Source organism: Rhyacophila brunnea, unplaced genomic scaffold (genome assembly GCF_057557595.1).
Source record: "Rhyacophila brunnea isolate RB1 unplaced genomic scaffold, BYU_Rbru_1.0 scaffold_14, whole genome shotgun sequence".
Lineage (NCBI taxonomy): Eukaryota > Metazoa > Arthropoda > Insecta > Trichoptera > Rhyacophilidae > Rhyacophila > Rhyacophila brunnea.
In genome coordinates, this window is record NW_028232796.1 from 27,406,539 (window position 1) to 27,431,985 (window position 25,447).

Sequence of the window (25,447 nt, forward strand, 5' to 3'; positions counted from 1 at the left end):
CCAACGTGAAAATTTCCCCAAATGTTTATAAATTTTATTATTATGTTTAAGTCGTATGTAAATATTATTTTGTTAGTGATGAATCCATACAACATATTTATTAGATATTGTGAAGAAAGAATGATAAAAATATACTGTATTAAAATGGGGCGGTATTTTGTTTAGGGACGTCGCTGAATGTAGCTAAACCACGTTATGGTATATTATTATTGCAGCCAAGTAATCCTAACTATACCTACTTATATTTTGAATTCTTTGACGTGGGTAATCGCAACAAGTTCTTCTTCTTCTTCTTCCACGGCGCTACATCCCGGGGTGGGATTTGGCCTCCTCCACTCACTCCGGTCTCTCGCCACACTTCTCCAGTTACCGGGTCTTCCTATATGAAGCCAGTCCACTTCTACGGCGTCAGCCCATCTCCTTCTTGGACGGCCTCTGGGTCTCTTCCGTTGGGGTAGCCACTTCATCATGATCCTTGGCGCTCTAACTTCAGGCATTCTCTCCACATGTCCCGCCCATCGTAGTCTTTAGGACTTACAGTATATTATGATTGTTTGCTGTTCAATCAGCTCTTCCAACTCGTGGTTCATTTTTATTCTGTAGTTCCCATTTTCCAACGTGGGTCCAAAGATTTTGCGGAGTATTTTGCGCTCGAAGACAGCTAATTTGTTTTCCTCGTTTTGAGTTAAGCACCAAGTCTCACAGCCATAAGTGACCACTGGCCTTATAATTGTTTTATAAATTAGAACTTTACTTCTTCGGCCTAGAATTTTTGACCCCACCAGTCGCTTGCAGGCATGCCAGCATTTATTCCCGGAGATAAGGCGGATTTTTATCACCTCTGCTGTCTTATTTTGGGTATTTAGGCTGGATCCGAGATACGTGAACTTGTCTACCCCTTCATATGTATGCTGTCCTATGTCTATATTCTGCAGCGGCATCTGATCGCGTGTGCTGACCATATACTTAGTTTTTGACTGGTTTATTTGCTGCCCAGCATTTTCTGCTTTTATTTTCATAGTGCCACCATGGTCGATCAGCCTCTGTTTGGATCTGCTTGTAATTACTATGTCGTCAGCATAAGCGCACATCTGTGTTGTACTGTTATCTACCCATCCTATTATGTTGGTTTCACGAGCTATGTATTCCACCACAAGGTTCGCAATCGCAACAAGTACTATACTACTATACCGTCAAGATACAAACATCAACATAACTGCCGTGTTTCAGTACGCACTTACATAATATTATTATTTTGCAATAATTGTTTTATTTTCAAATATTTCCTTCCTCAAAATAAGCCTTTATAACCTTTTTATAGATTAACTAGTAAGAATGAAGGAAACCAAAACCATATGCCCATTCATGATGTGACGTTCATCCATTTTTCTCTCTTTATTATGCAGTATAAAAATGTTTATAGATACCTACATAATAATAATAATTATATAATTCAAAATTATATAACAGAACGACCTCCCACATACAACAGGCCGATATTTTAAATTGCCTGGTTACCGTTTAGACCAAATTACACCGCAAATAAAATGAAAATTGTGTGGTCTATCGACGCCATTCAATAGGTATCTTCTATTATGTGTTTTTTTCTCTCTCAAAGAAATTTCAGAGTATTTTCTATAGAATACAAGAATCGGGGATTTTAATAGGCAGGCGCCGGATGGCACACGTTGAGGTCTTACCCTGCGTAATAATTTATCGCTTGAAATTAATAGGGCACCCATGATATAATAATAGGGGTTTAAAATAATTTTATTTAAAGGGCAACATTGACGTTCGAAATTTAAATCGGTACGATACACATCAATGCCATTGTATAGTTTATAAATTATAGAGAATATTTAATTGAAAATATTAAGGGTTTTATCTGAAATAAATGAATAATGAATTTTAATTGCCTTGTAACTATATGAAAAAAGAAGATAGGGAATATTTTCTTCTTTTTTGTATAAAAAAATATCCACATGAAACAAGTGAACACACTTTTTTGAGATGCTTTCATTCTGTTTGTGCCAGACAATGGACATATTGGACAGCATGTTGAGATACGACAAGCGAATACGATTTGAACTGTTGAATATTACATATTAGGTATAACATACATATTATTACAGATAACATTTATATACTTACTGAGAAAAATCACACTTTCAACAGAACTCAACTTAAGGCAACAGGCGCTGTCTCGTTTTCGGAATATCGGGTTTATGTAATAATGTGCATTTACTCTGAATGATATTATAATTTAGGGTAGAAATCTGTACTGAACTAATTTTTGGCAAAATTGGACTTGAGATACACACACGGCTTTGAGGTAGTGAAATAATATAATACTAAAAAGACACACACATAATAATATTATTACCCATATTTAAAAAGGTAGAAAAAAACTGTATATTTAGTTGTGTATTAAATAAAATATATTTATCAATATTACGTAGGTAAACAACAACGTAAAAATACGTATTTATTAAAATGAATATAATATAGTACCTATTAATATAATACCAACAATGAATAAGCAAATATACAGGTGCGTAATTCAAAATCTATTTTATTATATATACGTGTAAACTTCCCAATGGGTTTTACGATGATAATCATAGAGATATAATTTAATATCATAGAATCTTGGATTGAACTGACTTATTCTACAATATTATGACGTACGCGTGTACTGAATATCTTAAAAGAATTTCAATTATTTCGTTGTGTTTAAAAAAAAAGCAAATAATGGGACAAAGTCTTTATAATTCCCGGATACAATGTACTGAAATGCTTATCATGTTCAATACATATTAATATACTGAATACATATTAGTATGTTTCTTGCATAGAAAATGTGAAATTTACAAACTCGTTAAATAATATATGTATTTTTAATAAAAAATGTTTGTCCGCGGGCAATGCTTTGATCACGCCTGCTTAAGGGTATACGGAAAATAGCTTTAATGTAATACATTTTGAAAACGAATCATTGATTGTTGATTTACGAGAATTGCTTTGAATCGGTTTGATAAGGTAAGGATAGAATATCCGCCGATTAATGTCTGTATTATGAAAAGCATTTTGAGGTGAAATAAATCAAAAAAGGTTCGGATTTTAGAAAAATTATAAAACTTAATTTGTCTACGTTTACAATATTAAATTGATACTCATAATTTCTACGATGCGTTTTGATGTAAGCGGACAGTTATAATTATAGTGCTATATGAATGTGTCTGCGGTGGAGTAGTATGCATATGATTTCTTCAGCTGTTATACTTCAATCGGATATTGCATTATCGCAGTGGATCTCGCATTACCGCAATACAATAAACGATCTCCAATACAATGCCTGCATGCGCACACACTAGGTAAATAACTCATTCACGTTCATTTTCTTCTAAAGTTTTGCAATTCATTTAAAGATTAAGTACCTACATATTATCTAGTTGAATTTGGTTTATTCTACTGCTAAAATGACTGTCATATCGCCTCTTCTCTTATAGAAGGGGATCCACCGAAAAGGTCCTCACTCCTATTCTGTTAAAGAACTTTACAATTTTGCCAAGCTCTTCCGTTTTACCCACCGCCAGGGCACCTTTCAATTCGTCAACATTCTAATAGATATCCTCAATTCACAACTGTACCTATTCTGTGACGTTCATATTTAGGGAATTGTACTGCTATGTGTACAATATCCTCTAAAACATGACATTCATCGCAGAGCTGCGATTCGCTTCTTCTCATGAGGTCTTCAAATATTTTGCCCATTGTGTACCCTGTTATTATCCTCAGTATTAGCTTAAGCTCGATCCTATTCAAATGAGACTCTACAAACCAAGGCACCAACCGTGGTGATGGTAGAATAGACTTATTCCATTTCCCCTTTTTTAATGATGCCCTATGGTGAAAATCTATCCAAATACTTTGCCACATTTTTTTTATAGCCTCATTCCAGTCCAGGTTTTCTGGTATCCACTAATATGGTACCCCTGATTGGCCAGCTTACTTTGCCAGATCATCCACCCTTTCATTGCCCTCAATACCCATGTGCGATGGGATCCATTGAAGGCATAGATCTCCTCCTCTATTAAAATGACTGTTTCGACTGTAAGTTATCTTTAACTGAATAACATATGGCTATGGGTCTCAATGAAAGTACTTATATTTATTTTATTTAGAAGATTTTTGCAATGAAACTGAACTTAATTACATAAGGAGGTCTAGGGGTCAGCCAACCCTCTGTAATTTGGTAGGCGTATATTGGTTTTTAGTTAAACTAAAACCAAGTTATCGCGAAAAATAAAATTGGTGGTCTGTTTTGGAAAAGTACTCTTCAAATAATCTAAAAATTAGCACACTTACTTCATGTGCATTATAAATGGTATCTGTCCATATTATACTCACTGTCGCAATGATCAATGTAGGGATAGTTGAATTTCTCTTTCATTTTCTTACTCTCACGGCCAGAGCCGTAAATTTGAGAATCGTATTTAAAAATGTGATATCAAAGTTTTAATTTAAGATTTTTGGACGCTATTAGGTTAGATTAGGGTTAATCTATAAATGACGTAATACGATTTTAGTTATTTTGACCCCCCATCCACACTTTGCCTAAAAATCTTTTACTCTCCTATCTAAATTACGTCACATTTTTTAATGGTACTTACAGATCTATTTATTTTAAACCAGGCGGGAACCGCGGAAATTTTTATAGCCGATTTCGGCAAAATTCATGAATTCAAGAATGCTATCCTGAGATAACCGAACCTAACAAATAATCCAGTATATCGGCTATTTTTAAAATTTGTTTGCCGCTGACTTTCACTAAATAGGAAAAAACCTTTTTAATTCATCTAAAGATAAAAATTCAATGAAAATTCGTAAGATGTATGAATCCGACAATGTGCTACAGTTAAAAACGTCATAGCTTCCGGCACCTTTGCCAATATAATGTATATTTATATTCAATATAGTATATTTTGTCCTCACAATTGGCACAGCATACCGTTGGTTCCTATTTAAAAAGTCGGATCTGCAAAATGCTATTTTTCAGTACGAGCAATCAAAGATGTTTCATCAAATATCCTTTGTGACCTATTGCTTGCCATAATGAATAAAAATACGGGTTATAGAAACTTTTCTAAACGTTTATAAAAGCATCCGTCTATCCGATGAACATAGCAGCAACTGTCAGCAAGGTAAGAACCGACATTGTTATTCGGACACTCTCGGTAGATCCGTCATTTTTAACTTGAGTATCTCGAAATTTTTCAAACAAACAAACAACTATGATTGTGGTATAAATGTTTAAAGTGTTTAAATAACTTTTACGTAATAATCCGAAAATGACAAAATTTCGGATCCGACTTTATTAAAGTAACCGACGATACTGTCATCATATTTTAATCTGAGGTACGTTTGCTCTCAGCTAAACGGACCCTTTTTTATATACTTAATGCGGCGTTTGCAATCATACATCTTACAGTACACTTCATAAACACATTATCTCTTGAGAATGAGGAAGAAGGAGGAAAAACACGCAAAGCCCAAAAATCTATTACGTCAACAAATAACCGTGAAAGTATCATACTATTACATTATGTAAGAATGTATGAATTCAATCGGCACCACAAGAGGTTTGAATAACACACATACGGTGATGTATTTATGCATAATACTGGAGTCAATTACACAGTTGTTCAAAGATGGCGAGAAGAAATCTGCAAAAGCAGTTAAAGTGCGGTTTGACTTGACCGCAGACTGCAGACTGCACCAAATGCATTCACAAACTAATAAGAATCATCAGCTGCTCCACAAAAACAGAAAAATAATTTGAAGAATGGAATATGAATCGCCATTATTATTTTTTCAATTTAGTTTTGATACAAACCATATATATGTGACGATATCTCAATTCTCACCAATTCGTTCATCAATGATTTAAATTTAAGCTGTGTAAAGTACCTAAAGTTAATTATCGTGCATATAAATAGTACCACGTAACGTATATACTATTCTAGTAGTGCATTCTTAAATCGGAATTAATACCTGCATTTCTACTAGTAGGTTAGGTGCACATGTGATTAATAATTAAACTGCAATTAGATAGAAAATCAAATAATAAAGTAAAATATATATTTAAATTCTTGTTAATAGTTAGACTTTAGGAACGTGCCTCGTGTAAAATAACAAAAAAAGATTGCTTAGTGCTAATCCTACCATGATTTTTTTACCAATATTATCCACAATTAATAATTAATGAAGTCATCCAAAATCTTGTAAAACCATCGGATAAATAGTTTTTATTCTTTGCAAAATGTTCCTCAATGTTTTATGGGACCACGACAATATATAATATTCACGTATAATTTAATCAATAACTATTTTTCAGTGAGTAATACAAACAATGTTTTCATTTGTTTTATTTTTCTGTCATCAAAATACTGTATTTTAAATTTGCACTGCGCAGAAGACCAGTGCGCATTTCAAACTTCATTTTATTTTAAGAACGTGGACGCGTCTACTAGAAAAGAGCCACTAGACCAGATATCAATGGTCAATAAAATATTAATGACTAATTTTTACTAATATAACCAAAGAAAACAGTATGTTATACGTATGTATTAGAGAAGATTATTTTTTCATGAAAATATAAAAGTAAAATTAAAACATAATAATAATTATTGATAGTAATATTTATTTTTATTTTGTACTCCAATATTAAATTAAATAGGTATGTAATCACATATAAATATCTTAAATAATATTTTTTTTTCAATTTGTTTATAGCAACCCATATACAACGGACTGCTTTGATTGATTGATTTAAGATTTACTAATATAAATTAAAATAAATATCATTTATGATCAATAGAAAAATATTGTTCTTGACCCAAAAAATAATATATTTATGTAATCTTATCAATTAATCCTATTTTATTTAATCCTAATGATAAATGCGACGATGTATATCTATAAAAAATAATAATTATTAATGTTTATTTTGTGTTTAATTTACGCCCTATATAGGCTACAGAATATTTCAGAAGATTTGATAACAATACTGTCATTCAAATAACATTTCAACGGGGCTGTGTAAATACATAAAAATAGATAATTTTGAAAACACTTCTGAAAAAAATAAATAACCAATTGAGAAAATCTTTTTTGAAAAAAAATACGACATCCAGCAGGATCGAACCTGCGTCTCTCAGATTTCGCGCCCACGCACATTGACCACAATGCTATAATATTATGTATCCTATATAATTGCGACAAATTTTAACTAATGGGTCTTACAATACTCTCAGCGCATCTATTCTATACACAATACTGCTTTCGGCCGCTATCTAGGATATGAAAGTCATGGCCCCCACATCCTGAAGCGGGCCCCCAGGCTAGGATCTTTGGAGGCCCCCCTACCTATCGCTAAGCATAAAGGCAGTGTGACGCTCTACAGTAGCGTTTTCCAAATAATATACGCGGTAAAATTAATGTGTATATTTAATGTTCTTTGTATATTCAAATACATACATTTGAATTATGATGTTATCGAGTATTGATACACTGATACACAATTTAAAAAAATTTACAACCACATAATTTTAAATAAAAATATTACTGATGGAAAATAGCGCCGCAGACGACTTTTTTTGCTATTAAAGAAAATTTTTGATGTGTGTTTATCTCACTTATCTGGTCAACTCGCCTCGCCGGGGCCCTCCTGAGCCCGGGCCCCCAGGCTAGAGCCCTGTCAGCCCCCCCTCTTGTGGGGGCCATGAAGAAAGTAAATTACAATAAGTGCTATGTTTTAACAGCACCTCTCTTGGATGTGATAAATTTTATCGTGAGATAGACAGTTTTGACAGTTCAGATTACTTATTGTAATTGTTACAAAAAGTGTTAATATTTCGATACTTTCTTACCCTATTTAGCTGCGGTAAAGGCCGGAAGCAGTCTTGTGTATAGAATAGATGCGCTGAAGCACTTTCCAAATTGAGTGAGTTACTATAGCCGATCGGTTTTTGTATTTTAAATTAGTGTGGGTATTAAGTTATCACGTTGTTACTACTAATAATAGGTTATATATTTTCTCAGAAGTGTTTTCAAAATTAAGTATGTTCAATAAAAATAATGTTACATTCTTGTTAATTATTCGTTAAAAATAGTTAATTACATCAAACTATGTTGAAAAAATATTCTTCCATGTGGTAGTAATGTATAAAAATGAAGTAAAAAATACCACCGGCCTACTGGTTAACTTACTTTGCAACTAAGGCCTTCAATTATTATGCGAGTATGTAAAACGATGTAGGTAGTTATCGAGATTTTATGACGTTTCTCTCGAAACAATAGAAAGTCGTTTCGAATTACATACAGCAAATCGGTATTCCCTCCCCTTGCTCTGAATATGTCGATAACATTATCACGCGATAGCAAATTTAACACTGTTAATATATGAATCAATAATAGGAAATATAAAATGCTTCAGCCGTATTTATTGTGAATAATTAGATACAATTGATTGCTAATAGTTATTCGGTTCCCAGCGCCAATTTTAGACCGCACTAATGCAACTTTGTGTTTTTATATTGAATCAATTGAGCGCTCCCTATATCCTGAATTCTGTTACATGGTAGATTACGACTGACGCAAATAACGCAATTGATTTAAAACGGGGCCTCAAAACAGTTCAAACTAGTGATACAATTTTTAAATCATACTGAAATCTTAAAAAAGATGCGTATTTCTCACAAATTAAATATAACAAATTACCCAAAGCATAACACAATCCTTGCAACTAACTTGAAAAATAGGCCTATAATTAATTAATCACTCAAACATATGCGTCCTTGTACAAAACAAAAAATTGATTATATCGTTATGTTATATCAACACAGTAATCTTAAAATAATTGGATAGGGAAGAGATACATTTGGAATTTACGGTTTTGTATTGTCAAGGAGCAGTCAAAATCAGTCAGTGCCTCAGGCCTCCAAGTCCATAAACCACCACTGGGTGGATAACATAACGTCCTAGTAGTCCAATACATAAGGTCCTGGCTAATCATCCCGGGTTCCGGGTCCGATTTTCGGCAAGGTTATAGTACATTTCAAGTAGATAGGTATGTGATATTTTCAAAACCTGTGTGTGTTTGTGATTATTTTATTACTGTTTTAAAACTAAGATACTAATGTCTACAACAAAAATAAAACTAGGTATTTTTTTTTCTGACCATGTCCGATCCTAATAGGATCATATGGGACTCCACAGAGTAGAGGGTTGTATTAACAAATTTTGTTTTTTACGAGAAATGGATGTCAGCCACTTGCTCAACCTATTAGGTCCATACCCTAACTCACACACAAATTTAAAAACAATATGTGTACTTGTCAGACCCAGGATTCGCACGGCGTGATAGTCCAGCGCTTAAGGTGACGCATCAGTGAAACGCCAAATAATTTTCAACTGTACGCGCGACGAAATTTTGGACTCGCTGCCATTCAGTGAGAGAACGCACTTTGCTGCGTGATGGCGACGGGTCAATTAATTCTAAAATCGTGTAAAGATGACTAAAAACGTTACCCATTTACTTTAAAAAGAAAACATGTCAATGAATATATTATTATTGTTACTAATAGAACATACGTTAAAGTGCCCACCACCACCCGTCATATATGCACAACCGTGGATATGCACGGCCGCTTTCTATGACGCTTTAAACGTGTCTGAAAGAAGTGATTTTAAGTGCTCATTCCATCCCGAGACGGAGCCGCACGGGACTGATGCTGCAACCATGCACCGTAGTGCTGAAAGAAGAAAGTTAAGAAAGAAAATGTTTGTTTTTGGACTGGCTCTGCTGTCCGCTGACGTTAAGCGCTTTGTGTACCCGCATACTGAGTGTCACGAATTGAAATGGATGAGTCTACAGAAGAGTCGGGACTATCCCGCTCCCCATACGACGCTGCAAATTTCTCAAATGCCGCAAAGTTGGCCTCGGTTGCTACCAGATCTCCATGACCAATTGGGCCCGTGTGAGGACGGACCCTGGCAAACAGCTCCGCTCGTTCGAATTCCATAAGCGGGCAATCCCAGAGGATGTGTTCAACATCTTGGTGGTCATGCCCGCAGGTACAACCCGGCCCATCTACTATCAAGCCAAACTCGTGGAGTCTGGCGGCGAAGTTGCCATGGCCGGTGAGGAACTGGCTAATCCAGTGCGAAGGTTGGAGTCTTCTAGTTTGGTGCCTGCAGAATACGTCTGGAAAAAAACGGTAAGTGTGCCGCCCCTTGGGGGAGGCGGTCCACCTCGCCTGCCATGCCGCAAATGCGGTCTTGTACACAATGTCACTTACAGTCTTCCTGTAAGGAACGTCCTCGGATCTCTGCGGTGGTGTCAGATGGACACCGGCGAGTATTGTGCTGATCCCCCTCAAGAGGAGGGTGATCGATCCTCTGACTTGGACGTGCAGATCGAGGGGTAGCACCCCCGCGAGTACGGCAAGCGCGTCAGTAGAAGTTGTGCGGTAGGCTTTGGTAAGCGAGATCAGCGCAAGTCGCTGCCCGCTTAATAGTGCGCGTCTCACGAGAGTTAAGGAGTTTACTCGAGAATGCCAAATGCTGGAGGCGTAACCGGCAATTCCCATGAAAATTGCGCCGTATGCAACCTTAAGGGCTCTAGGCTTAAGTCCCCAATTGCTGCCCGCCATTCGGGCCATTCTCTGATAGGCCGAATTGGCCTTAGAGACGGCCGTCTTGGCGTGGTGAACGAAAGACAGCTTGTCATCAAGAATTACTCCCAGATACGTAACCCTTTCGGAGAAACGCACTGAGGTCTGGCCAAAACGAACCGTGGGCGGCCGTCGAGTTATGTTGACCCGAGAACTACCCCTGAGGAGGACAGCTTCCGTTTTGCTCGGGGCAAAGGTCAGCTTGTTCAGCAACCCCCAATTAAGGATTCTGCCCAAGGCGTCCGTGGCTGCACGCTCAAGTGCCGGTCGGCTGGTCGCCCCAACAAGCAGGAGCAAGTCGTCGGCGTACGCAACGAGCGTGCAGCCCAGAGGCAGTGGCAGGGACAGAACGTCGTCAAACAGAATGTTCCACAGAAGGGGTCCCAGGACGGAGCCCTGGGGACACCCCATGGTGGTCCTCCTGTGAATCAGGCTGGGGCCGGAGTCGTAGGTTATCTCCCTATTGCTGAAGTAGCTTTGAACTAAGGCAAAGAGGTCCCCGGGGATCTGTTTCAGCCTAAGCTTTGCCAGAACCAAGGGCCACCACGCAGTATCAAACGCGCCCGCTATGTCGAGAAAAATCCCGGCAACGAGGTCCTTGCCAGAGCTCTCCACAGAATCGATCACAAAGCGAATCGCATCCTCGGTGGACTTTCCGGGTCTAAACCCAAATTGTCTTTGCGAGATTGGACAGTTTTTGGCAAAGCCCCGGGGCTTGACTGCATAGATAACGCGCTAGCGAGAAGGGCGTGGTCTCTTGCCTCACACGAGATCACGCAACTCTACAAAGAATGCATGAGTAGTGGCATATTCCCCGACTGCTGGAAAAAGGGTCATCTCACGGTGATCCCCAAAGCCGGCAGTCGCCCTCCTTGTGACCCGAAAGCGTATAGACCGATTACGCTCCTTCCCGTCTTCGGGAAGATATTGGAAAGATTGTTACTAATAGAACAATAAAAAGAACATAAAATGGACGTATGTTGGATTTATATGACAGATAATATTTCGTTTGACAGGCGTCATTTTCACCCGCCACCCGCAATCCGCGCATCGCCTAGCAACGATCTTTTTAGACCGTGCCTCAACTAATGCATGGCCTTAAGCCACGCGGCCACCGTGGGTGTACTAAGACTAAATAAATGTCACCGTGACAGCGTGACAGTACGTGACGTGCATCTATCTCAATATAATTACAACTTTATAGTGTCTATATAATTTCTACCTAATAAGTATAATTTTTTCATCATCGTAAAGGTTACACGCCCATTTTCTACACACACGCGACGTAAGTGAGTGCAAACGAACTGTTACTCGATAGTTGCTTATTTTCCTATCAGTATGATTTATAATAATAATAGCAACTGGCCAATGACCTCTGCTTTTGTAAGCTATTGTGAAACAAGTCAGTAAGGTGACGCTCGACAGGTGACTTCAAGTCGATCAATATCGGGAATAAACTTTACACTGTGTGCACCTAACTACTCATATTTGTATAGCTTTGGACTTTTGAGAACAAGCTTGGTGCCACACGAGTAATATAAATATGTACGTACGTGGACCACATTTAACTAACTTCACAATCATTAACTGCACTCAAGTATTTGCACTTGGCCGCAAAAAAGCCACACAATTGACCGTCTCAGCAGAGAGGAAAGACTATAAAAAACCATGCTCCTGAAAAAAATCTTCTTCTATTAGGTACTCTATACTCTATAGAATAGAGATGGAGCGTAGATATAAAATTGAATCAAATAAAGGACTCATGTAAAGGAAAATTTTTGTACTTTTCTACGATGACGTTCCAATATAATTTCACATTCATATAATTACCAATATTGCCAAAATAAGCTTTGAATATCTACTTAAATTCGTGGAATTAAATTTGAGATTTCGTGTATGCCACATATTTACGCAGTAAAGCATACATTTGAATGTAAAATTTATCTATAAAATAGGGCCCATGTGCTCTGACCGCTAAGCTATGTGTGTCTTATCTAATTATGACGAAATTAACTAGTAGTTCTTACAATTCTCACTGAAGTGCTTTGTAAATTGAGTGTTTTCAGTAAAGAATGTTGCATTCTTAAATTTTGTAAATTATTCATTTGAATAAAAAAAAATCTCTAAATATTTGTTTAAGGATAGTTCCGTGTCAATTTTATGTAGACATTCAAAAGTAATAGATTGACTATTGTTTTGTAAGATAATAATCACGTACTAAAGTACTACGTGCGTACGTAGCTATGTAAACAAAACAACAGAGTTCAAACCAGAATACGAACTACCATTTTGTTTTGGGTTGCCAGTAGAAGAATAAAAAAAAATGAATTTGTTACCAATACAACAATACGTATAATTGTTCGATTCGAAAATCGAACTGCCTTCAAAATTCCTAACACTGAATGCATAATTTAATAAGACTCCTTCTACCCAACTTCTCATTTTACCTTAAGATGATTGTTTATAAAGGATAATTTACATGTGGCAGTAAGCCGGTGAATATAATACGCTTAAATATATTTTAAAACTTACGATATTCGTCTCTGGTTTCTGAGCCTCTCGCCATGACGGTGCCGTTCGGATAGACCCGGATATGTCCTTCGGAGCACTGGCTGTAGAGCCGCACTTCCACCGACGATGACACAGCACCACAGATCACCACCTGCAATTAAATCAATGGTCAAACATCAGACTTGTTGCCACATCTCTACATCTAATACTATGGCATTAAAAAGGCAATGGAAATGAGTTTTGAATACTACAGAAGGAGCCCATCAAACTATTTGTATTATTGTAGTATGTAGGTAATAGGTATAGTTGAGTAATTTATAGCTGACACAAGAAGAATACATTAATAATCTTGTAGTTACTTACTCTTATGTTTAAATTAAAAAAGTTATATATATATATATATTATATTTAACGAAAACAAAGATTCGTAATAAAATAGGATTCCATTTTAAACGAGATTTCGGAACAAGGAGGTTTACTTGCATTATAGCTAAATTTTCAGGTTGGCAACCTTTCAAACTCACTATAACCACAATGATGAGATTCAAATAAATGACAGCTGATGGGATGTGGAATAAGGAAATGGACATAACTATGGAATTAGTTATATTATAGTGCTCAATAGTGAAAACACTCACTGGCTCAACTGGCTGTAACTCACTGTGTTAGTTATGTATACTTGAGCATAACTTTACTTAGATTTTGTCTGGTTCTTCATATTAAAAAATCTTCTTGCAAGGCTATAAGAGGAAAATTGTAAAATAGTTTGAAGCTAATTTAATCGCTAGTTGTATTTAGGAATCTAATTATTAGTTTCACTTTCATACATACATATTACGTATTATATCATCTTTATAGAACAAAACTATTCATCAGATTCTTGGTCAAAGCTTACAAACACCGAAATACCGATACTCAAAATACGTGTTACACTTTTACAGTACCTGTATATATATATAGGTACCTAGTATATAAATATGAATAATAGAAAATTACGTGTTGATATTTTAAATTAATTCATATAATTTTATTTAGTTAATATGAAGCAAAAATTGGTTGTGGTTTTTAATTATTTTTAGCAATTCACAAATTAGGGTTGCAGTGACATCAATTGGCGAAAATAATAAATGAAAGCTCGAGCGGTAAAGCAGTTTACTGCATTTTCAATTGTTTTAAAAAACAAATGAGTCACTTCTTCACTTGTTCCTTTTGATTCCACCATTAAGCATGAATAATTAAAATAGTTCTGTGTTTTTATTATTTACGAAATAAATATTCTTCGGCACAATAAATATTTTAGTTAGTAGTAACTAAAGGACACAAATGGTAAATATATCTGCAACATCTGATAAATTTTCTATTTCCAAAGGAATCTAAATTAAAGACATATTAAATCATAAATAACACGCTGTCAGTGAACTTCGTTTAATTTATAGCATTCAATCTATGTTTATAGTTTATTATCTACATACTGAATGCCTGATTAGTATGTATATATTTTTTTATTTAAAATTGTAATATTTATTTATAATTACAAATTGAATCTCATTTCGTATCAATTATTAGCGATATCGTGGCTTGAATTGTATTCGTTGTAGTTTTATTACCAATAAACAAGTTTATAATAATTTCCTCAAAAAATATCTTCGATTTGCATATCAAAGCGTATCGTTCAACAAAACGCAATCAAAATACCGAATAAACATCGATTAATGATTATTACGTAATAAAAAAAGATTGCATTCAGTTTTGACATTCACATTAGTATTTATTATGTATATATACATATTTTGTTAATTTAACACAAATTTATACTGCATAATAAATTTTATATTATTTTCAATGGTGGCAATATTGATATTGTAGTTTTGCAGAGCTAAAGTTTTCACATAAAGATTTACAATTCTGCAAACTATTCTATACACAAGGTGGCTATCGACGCTAGTTTATCATATTTACGATAAACTATCTTTAGCCATCTAAACTGTCAAAAAGTGCTATGTTTTAACGGGAATGGGACGACTGGACTCCGGACAATTGGACGCCGCACTGTCGTAGACACGTATACAGAACGTAGACGAGGTATTTTAATCAGTTTCTATCTACTACTTAATAGTTGTAATTCATTTTACTCTTAACATAATGTATTCTTTATTGCGGATTGAGAATTACCATGCCTAAGGCTTTATATAAAATAAAAAAACTGCTTTTTCGTTGGAACTTAAACATATGCACGATTAAATCATTATTTACGTCTGCATATTTATATTCTCAACAACTATTAAATCATAATATAATCATTCAAATATACATAATAATATTAAATATATTTTTTTAAAGTACCTATAAGTACCTAACGTATATTTATTTTCGAATTCCGTGGCGTCCAGTTGTCCGGTGCCAAATCGTCCTAGACCCGTTTTAATAGCACCTCTCTTAGCTGTGTTAACTTTTTGACAGTTTAGACGGCTAAAGATAGTTTATCATAAATATGATAAACTAGCGTCGATAGCTGCCTTGTGTATAGAATATACCCACTGGCGTCGAATATTATTGTGGTTAATACGTCATATTGGTTATTTTATTTCGTTTTCAGGTTGTATGCACTCTTATAACAAAGCTATTTGGAAGCTTTTAAAATCAAAAAATATGGGCTTACCAAAGAATATTATGTGCCCAATGGGCAGATATTGTCACTAACAAAATGATTTTGAAAATGGGTCTGAACGAATAATTATTTTTTATAGAGACACGACGTACAGTGGGCCTATATTCGGCATGCTTTGCGAGTAAGAAATACCTATCTTTCACAGAGCATACTGAAAAGGAAAATGAGGGCACATAGAAGGCGAACAACGGGGACAACAATAGTTAAGACTGGTCTGGAAAAAGAAGTCCAGTAGTCCACAGAGCTCAAGACAGAGAAGCCTTCGTAAAATTCAGGTGACCCTCGTAGTCCAATGCGTAAGACGCAGGTCTTTCCCCCGGAGATCCAGGTTCGATTCCAGGTAAAGTTACAAACTATTTATATGATTTTCGCAAAGCCTGGGTGTTAAAAATAAAATGTTGGTTAGAATAATGGGTCCAGCATTGTCTAATTTTTTTTTTTTTTCTGGAGAACAGTTTAATATTATCTGTGTATCTATATATCTGTTTTATAGTATTGGCTATACATATATAATTAAATAATAATAATGTATGAAACATTCTAGCGTTTTCGTTATATTCCATCAATTGGCGAAAATAATAAATGAAAGCTCGAGCGGTAAAGCAGTTTACTGCATTTTCAACTGTTTTAAAAAAACAAATGAGTCACTTTTTCACTTGGAATAAATAAAAATTGTTCTGTGTTTTTATAATTTACGAAATGAATATTCTTCGGTTTCAAACATTCTAGTGTTTTCGTTATATTCCAGAGGACAGAATGAAAATAAATGTAAAACAATATTATATTCTTAAGAATAAATTTTTAAATTTAATTTATGCTGTTATCCTAATGATACGTTTTTTTCTAACAAATAAAAATAATCATTGCTTATTCATTTTGTTACAATGTAAAGGAGAAGTTAGACGCATTTGGACCCTTTTAATATCATTTAGACACGGTTTTAAAATAATGGGTTAACATGATATTTATAAAATTAAAATTAAGGTGAATATATTCTTTTGCTTCCCAGAACATGTCAATATTTCCGTAAATTATGGACAGCGGCAAGTGTTTGGCTTTGTCGGTGTTTTTATGGCTCTCATGCCTTACCGTCAATAGAAAATGAAACCCATTCACAAAATATTAATTAAAACCATACAAATTATGCAAAACATTATTGACTAGACTAAATGAAGCCTTTTGTAATACTTACTAGTAATAGTGTTAATCAATTATTAAATAATCTTCTTCTTCTGTTGTGTCAGTGCAAAAGATGCGCCTAGATCCTTTACAACCATGCAATGGTCACCATGATTGCCGCTTTATTATATACTTACAATATACCATCAAGAGTGCAGCTGGTTGGAACTAACGGAGAAACCACACGTCATATTCGCAGTTTGAAGGATCATCGGAGTATTCTCAATTCTTCAAAATGTTTTTGGTTCTAGTTACTCCAGTTCATATTAGATTAATTGTCCTCCAAGCTTGGTGTGTCCAGGTAGCAGCTTCTCGTCGGGCACCATTGAAAAGGTTGCGTAATCGCATCTTTCTTCGACCGCAGGTGACATCTCCTTGTATGATTTAAGGAAGCTCTTCCTACGTTTTAGGCTTGATTGCAGAGGTGTAATTATGTCCATATTAAAGTGGATGTCTTTCACCATACATTTGGGTTGCGCGATGTACATCGGCGGCTTCTTCTCTACAGACAACCAGTGGTGAAATTCCAGCAAGAATGTGTAATTTTGCCACAAAAGTTGGTTTTAAGCATCCCTATAGTATGTAGCAAGTGTTATTCAAGGATGTAAGTATACAATTTTTTCATATGACTTGAACGGAATTATTAAATGGATATTATATTATAATGAGTATTTATTTTTATCGATAATACGCTATTCATACGAGTTTTACGATATTTACAAATTGACGTGCATTGAATCTTTTGCCAGTTTCCCATTTAAATATTTATTAATCTTTCTTTTGATCATGCCATTAATAGGATTATATTATGGACCTCCACACAGTGAACATTTGTATTAACAGATTTTGTTTTTACGAGAAATGGATGTTGGCCACTTGCTCAACCTATTAGGTCCATACTCTGACTTCAAACACAATACGTGAATTTGGCAGTATTCGAATCTGCCCATATCTATATTATATATAATTTTTTTCTCCGACCTCTTTATTGTAATCAATATTTTGTAGCTCTGGCTATCAATATAAATATGTATTGAAACATTTTGTTAATATTATAAAATATTTTTGCAATGTATACATTATTTTTTATTTGCTCGTGAAGTACCTAGTACTTATATGTGTTTTTAAACCTGTTAAAAAAACTGAAAATAATCCGTTTTACCTATTGTTCCCAGTTCCCTTTTACACATTATTAAAAAAAACTGATAAAGGTAGGCAAACTTCCGGAATTAAAATAAAACAAATGTAAACAGGCATTTAATTAACAAAAATGTTAGATAATACATTATTAAAATCACAAGACAGAAGCTTGGTCATAAATTATAATTTTAATCTGCGAGTAAACAATTTTATGTTTGCTTGAGATAGTTTACTAAATAAGAGATATCATTTTACTTAGATATGCCATAAAAATAGAGAAAATAACAAATTGGTTATAATTTGTATTACACAGTTTTCACATTTAAAAAATATTTTACATAGGTACTACGCCCATATTTGGATATTGTTAACACTTTATTCAAACTAATGAATTATTTAAACATGTTATTAACAAACTATTTATTTTATTCAATGAATAATTCACAAGATTAGAGAATATAACATTCATATTAGAGAATATAACACGTCATATTGACAATACATAATTTGAAAACACACTAGACACTTCCGGACTTCCAGTTAGTAATTAAGGCATTTAATTGATACCTATATTGATTTAATATACAAAAACCGAAAGCCAACATTAATAATGCAATTTGATAAATTCTTAATTAAGTATTGAGCCCGTAGCTTAATTAAAAAACCTCATTGGCGCGAATCCAGTGGATACAGTCCCATAGGTTGTCTTCCAAGAAATATTTTCGAATTATGTATGCTATTAACAGTTTTATTTAATTGTTTTCATACTGTAAATGTGAATTAGAATATATTATCAGTAAATTTTAATTTAGATTTAAATTTAAATTAGTTAGCCAATAACAAATTACAACAAAATAAAGATAAGTCTCGTACATACAAACTATCGAAATATAAATGTTTGAATGATTCGTTGGAATGATTGAAAAATGTTTAAAATAGAATGTTAAAAGTTAATTTGATTGCCACTGATTAATTTTTTTTTAATATTATATACTTATTTATTTGTATATTTAATCAAGTTTATTTGAATAGTAAGAAGATAATATTTTTTTAGATAACAAACATAATAATATTATAGTAAACTAATATGATAATGTCAGTTAATCAAAAAGAGTTTAATTTTCATTAATATAAATAGGAGGTATAATTTATTTTTGCATTAATAAAATTGCTATCTTATCTTATCGCCAACACACCGTATCTCGAAATATTAAATAGTATTTATTTGTGATGTTTGTTGTTACGTTTTACAGAGTTACGTGAATTCAAAATAAATAATAAGTAGTTACTGAATAGTATTGACTATAAACTATAATACACGCTACTATTTTATACAGTAATATGAATATCAATATTTTGTTGTTCAAATTATCTTTGGGTCCGTATAGGTCTTTATACTTATAGAAACTATAAAATATTAAGTTTATATTATCTGTTATTTTACTTCATGACAATTGGATTTTTTTCTAAAAATAATGAATTACGCGTGTCAGTAAAGAACAATTTCGCTTACTAAGCAATTACCTACCGTTAATTTAATTTCTATCATCGTGTTTACACAGCTATTTTGTGCGCTACCCCGTTTACGGTAGAGGTTCACCGAGATTTTACAATATTATGTATCACGAGTTTCACAAATGTTAGATAATGATTTTGGAAAAGCTTGATTTAATATATTTACTTCTTTTATTGGTATCGCCTTTTAGCGATCAGCACCGCGATTTCCTAACTATCGTCTCGTGTGGCACCAGACGATAGTTAGGAAATCGGGCTGCTGGTGCCCTATGTTATAACTTGTGACATGAAGTCACCCGACGACATGACGTAATTGTGACGTAACCTCAATACACGCATCGAGGCGAGCCGCCCAAACACACGGCTTACCATAGATATTATTATGCTGAAACAGCTATTTGTGTATGGGGACAATGAATAACGTCAGTATTAGAGTAGCGATAATTTCTCTAATGCTATTGACTCACTTCGGTAGTACGTTACAATGCTGTCATATGACGTCATGTCGACCGGGCGACTTCAACTCGCAAGTTACAACATAAGGCCCCTGATTGCAGTTTATCTTTCTATTCTGGGTAGTTGTATCAGACACCAAATCCTTATACATTGATCCACCAATTGAGTTTGGTTTTAGGCAAGACACATTTTCATTTAAGCCTGTTGAAATATATCGTATTTATCATTACGGAACATAATATGGTTAAACCTTTTTACATGTGATTGCGGCTATAAGTCCTTTATGTCTTATTAGCTCATCTCAAAACCTCCTCACATAATAATATGATGTTATCATACTAGAGTGTCCTGGACAATCCTCATCATACGCCGATGCTGCTACAACTCAAATGCCTCCAGTTTCCTGATGATCTGCTCATTAATCATCCAGGTTTCTACTCTGAAAAGCAGTTAAAAATTTACGTATATTTAACCGGTTTTATTACAATAATAATATCAATTAAAGTAGATAAGCATGCGTCTCACGTCGTAAAATTACGGCAAGTAATATTGCCATTTATTAAAAATGATTATATCATTAAAGGGTAATCTTGTTACGTCAAACCGTGGCCGCGCAGAAAACACCCTGAGGTCTTGGGCTCGAGTCCGGACGAGAGATGAAAACGTCTCACCTAGTTATTCGTAAAGCCGAGTCTCATCTGCCACACAATGTTACTTGCAGGTTGCAAGTTGGCGGCAGAATTGAAACTTCGGCATATTTCCGAATTATATTATATATTTGTCATGAATTATCTGTTACACATAAGAGAAAATATATGTTAATGCGTAGGAAAGAGTGAGATAGGGAGGAGACGTATTAAATGGGAAGGTGAAAGAAAATATGTGTATACCTACTCAAATTTAATTTGAAAAATAAGCTTACACGAAAATAAAGAAGTCGTTTATTTTAATCGGGTCGTGGAAGAAAACAAATGATAGGATACTCTCATAAAAATTTGATAGCTGATGCCTACAGTGCAGTACTAGTATATTGCCACATCAAAGAATATTGACACTGTCACTTCGTAATTTTTTCTAGTACGGAATATTTATCTTTTGTTAAAATTGTAAAAAGTTTACCGTATGTATGTAATATAATAAAAAAAATATTGATATAGAGACAACTTAAGTAGATATTATAAGAGATAAAGCGTAACAGATAGTAGTAAAGTAGTTCATAATATACATAAGAATTAAAAACATAAATATAGCTAAGCAATGTATGATATACATAAACTAATTCAGGTTCAGTGTGGCCAACCGCACTACAATAAATAAGACAATATTATAATTGTGATACCTAACATTGAAATACTATATTTTTTACAATTTTGTACTATAATTGCAATAATTGAAAAAGATTGCAACACCATTTAGGTTGCTAAATATTGATGTGACATTTTTTTATAACCGATAACTATTAATTGTTTGTTCTCTATATTTGAGTGTTTTATATACCTAGATAATATTTTTTATAATGTACTTAGTTTTAACATGCAAAGATAATTTCAGGAAATTAATCTATATTTGTTATAACCTCCATAATATAAAGAACCTGGTATGTAAATGTAATTTATAATTGTTTTTACTGTCACCCCCTAAAATTAATAATATTCCCTTTTTAGTACCTGCCATATTTTAATAATAATTTATTAACAGCGTGCCAATACTTCTTCACGATAACTATAATAATAAACCTGTAAACTGATACTATTTATTTTATTTATTATATTATTACAATCGTTCATAACAATATTTCTCCATCGAGACAAAACTTAGCAGGTTTTTACATTTTTAAAACACCTCAGTGACGTGTGAATTATGGACGCCCGGGGTCGCATCGACACTTCTGTTCTGGTTCTGGTTCCGACTAGGTAATGCTCGGATTTTCAAACGTATATATTATTTCTTCAAGTAAGTGATTGCATCTAGATAGTATTACATTTACATGGTATAATTCCGTTTTACAGTAGTATAATATGTAGGCATTAAAAATATCATAATTATAATATCTAACTACTTTTAATTTATATAACACCCACATATTATAATGATATTTAAACCGTTATCAAAATATAAACTAAATTCGTGAAAGTAAATGTAACTAATCGGATATTTTATTCAACTAATAAAATAATGAAGCTGTTAGTATCAAAGTAGGTAACCTCCACATTTCGCTATATTGGGATAATCGCAAAAAAACGTCTAACACATTTAGGACTGTAAATAGAATATTATTTTATATTTACAAACATATTAGTAAATAATTAGAAAGAAACGAATAGTGAAATAAATTGTGCGTAACGTTATTAAAATTAATAGAAAATCATGTTCAAAGTTATTAGAAAATACAAAAAATTACGGGTGATGAATATTTATAAGTATTCAAATTTCCGGTCGAATTATATTTACCTTACAAACGGAATTTGGTTTGATATTTTATGAATTTTCATTCGACGGGAAAATACTTATAGAACCATAATCAAGATAAATACAGTATAAAGTAATAATGGAGGTAACCGACTGTAAAACTAATAGCCTCAAATAATACTCTATCTATAATTTATTGAAATAACTAGGATTTTAACCATTTTTCGTTTAGGGTCTAGGTAGGATCTAAGTGTCGTATAACTTAAGAAGGTTAATAAATTGGGGCATCTTTGGGGGCCAAACCAACGTAAGTACATAATATAGAAATATACCTTATTTATACAATTTTAATACCATATTCGGTTTCCCATTCTATAAAAAATAATAATATAGCTCCTGGATACCTTAAGAGTAGGTACCCAAAACAGGGACTGCATAGTCAAATATATATTCGTAAAACTTTTCATTGGATTTTACAATTGGTGCATAATTTTGTATTTTTTTCAACATTTTGAGATCTGTAATTGCAATTCTACATTCGGATATATGATAGTTTGTTATATTTTCTTGAGGAAAATTCATATACCTATATTATGATATTAATCAGTCTTTTTTAATATCAGTGACATGTCATCATCAGTATTTTATTGATTGGAATATCATACGTTTGAAAGGTGGTTTAAATGTTTTTTTAATATGTAATTATGATATATCTAAGAGGCAATTGTTGTAAAAATCCCGGAGTGATTTAAAATACATTAAAAAGGTGCATTTTAATCGCATGACATTTTTACGAACTGCAATGTAATAAAAAAAAAACAGATATTTTTTATTATGTACATTTAAAAACTTCATTAGGTATATAGTGTATATTTTTATTGACCATGAGAGGCTCGTATTTTTTTAGATAAGAGCTATCCGAAGATATAAGTGTAAAGAATAAAATTTTATTTTTCTCATTTTGATTGATTGATTGTACCTACCTTATTTGAAAATCGTAAAAAATGTTGCAACATAGTCAATGAAAACTCCATTGCAATGTTAAGTTGGTATTATGAACTGCAATACCGGACGGAATTTTTAATTCGGTTATCCCGGGATTACATTAAGAAAACAGTGGATTATTCACTATTTGCTATCAATATAATAGTAATTATAAATTCTACCTACAGCAGTTTATCAAATATCATATATATATATATATTTGATCATATCCGATCCTATTAATACTATCGACCAAAGGTACTTGATGGTATACAACTTGGTACACAACTTAAATCCATTAGAATTTATATCCAATCCTAATAAGATTATAATATCGAAGTCTACAGAGTGGAGGTTTGTATTAACAGATTTTTGTCATTAAGAGAAATAGATGTTAGCCACTTGCTCGACCTATTAGGTCCATACTCTGACTCCAAACACAAATTGAAAAACAATATATTATTATGTATTTACCAGACCAACAATTCGAATTTGGGACCCACGACATTATAAAAAGACACGTAAACCGCTCGACCATATTTAAATAGGTACCAATCAATGACATAATTAATGGACAACGTACTTAATATAGTAGCTAGCAAGTAAATTCGCGCATAGTGACGTTCGCACATGTATAGGCAGATGTCACGCAATTTCCATTATGCGATATCACGCATCGGGAATTTATAGAAATATCACCTTTATTGTAATGGAGTTAGAACAGTGTTTCTAATGTCAATGTTCATTTGAGCGAACCCGTTCGAACCGAACCATTCGGCAGACCCGACAAAAAGCATCGGGAATTTATAGCAATATTACCTTTATTGTAATGGCGTTAGAACTGATTATGCCATTCGGCAGACCCGACAAAAAAGTGAGTGTCATTTTTTTCTCCAGATGCTTCGTCCATATTAATGTCATTGGTACCAATAGTAGTTTTTTCTCTTACTACTTGTAATTATAATTTTAATTGTAATCTAAGGGTTCAGTTTAAATTACACTACTATACCTGACAAAAACATCGTTTTATTCTCAAAAATTATATATAAGCTAAGTTCAAAAATTTCGGAGTTATTAAATTTCCAGACATCGAACGGGATCCCGGGATTGCAAACCCTGCTTTGTTGGTACGTTTTTAAATCAGTTTCGATTTAAAATATTATTTTATTACTCTATTACAGATTGAATTGATAATATTCGGTATAACATAAAATATTTTAATGTCACAAAATTAATTTAGTTTTATTTATAATAGACATTTAATTTGTTAGTATGTTAGAGATTGTAGTATGATAATTATATGAACATTTTTTACCGCCAATGAATTTATTATTTTTATCATGTTTATTTCTCTCAGCTATCCCAGACTTATATAAATGAAATGATATTACTTATTTAAGTATAATTTACAAATGAGGTAATAAATATATTCATTGTATACAATGATAATAATATTATATATAATATGTAGCGATAACCCATGTCTTTGACCGTGTGAAAAACGAAAATAGACCAAAGTTCAAACACGCGCGTTAACATAATTTTACTCCCTACTTTAATTATAGTTTGTCAATTTATGGCTACGGCCGTATGTTGTAGCTTAACCACTAGGGAATGACAAAAGAAATGGCGTATTTCAAAAAAACACTACCTTATTCTTAGGTCAATAATTATTATAAAGCAATCATTATTCATAAGATGTTTATCACACTTGAATGGTCAAAGACATAGCTTATAATAAGTATCTTTAGAATCATCTTCAAATGTATTAATCTTGCCAATTTTTTGAATAATAAAATGCCTAATTCTTGTCAAATTTGGGATCACAGAGATTATCAATATAATTTTT

The 25,447-nt window shown here is 33.4% G+C and overlaps 1 protein-coding gene across 1 annotated transcript in view; it reads right to left on the minus strand.

The window, feature by feature from the left end:
• Nucleotides 1–25,447, minus strand: part of ths (thisbe) — a 58,325-nt gene that overhangs the window by 19,418 nt on the left and 13,460 nt on the right. Inside the window, exon 3 of the mRNA XM_085942133.1 lies at nucleotides 13,269–13,398. Coding sequence (XP_085798259.1) covers nucleotides 13,269–13,398 — 130 coding nt within the window. The remainder of the gene's footprint in view (nucleotides 1–13,268; nucleotides 13,399–25,447) is intronic.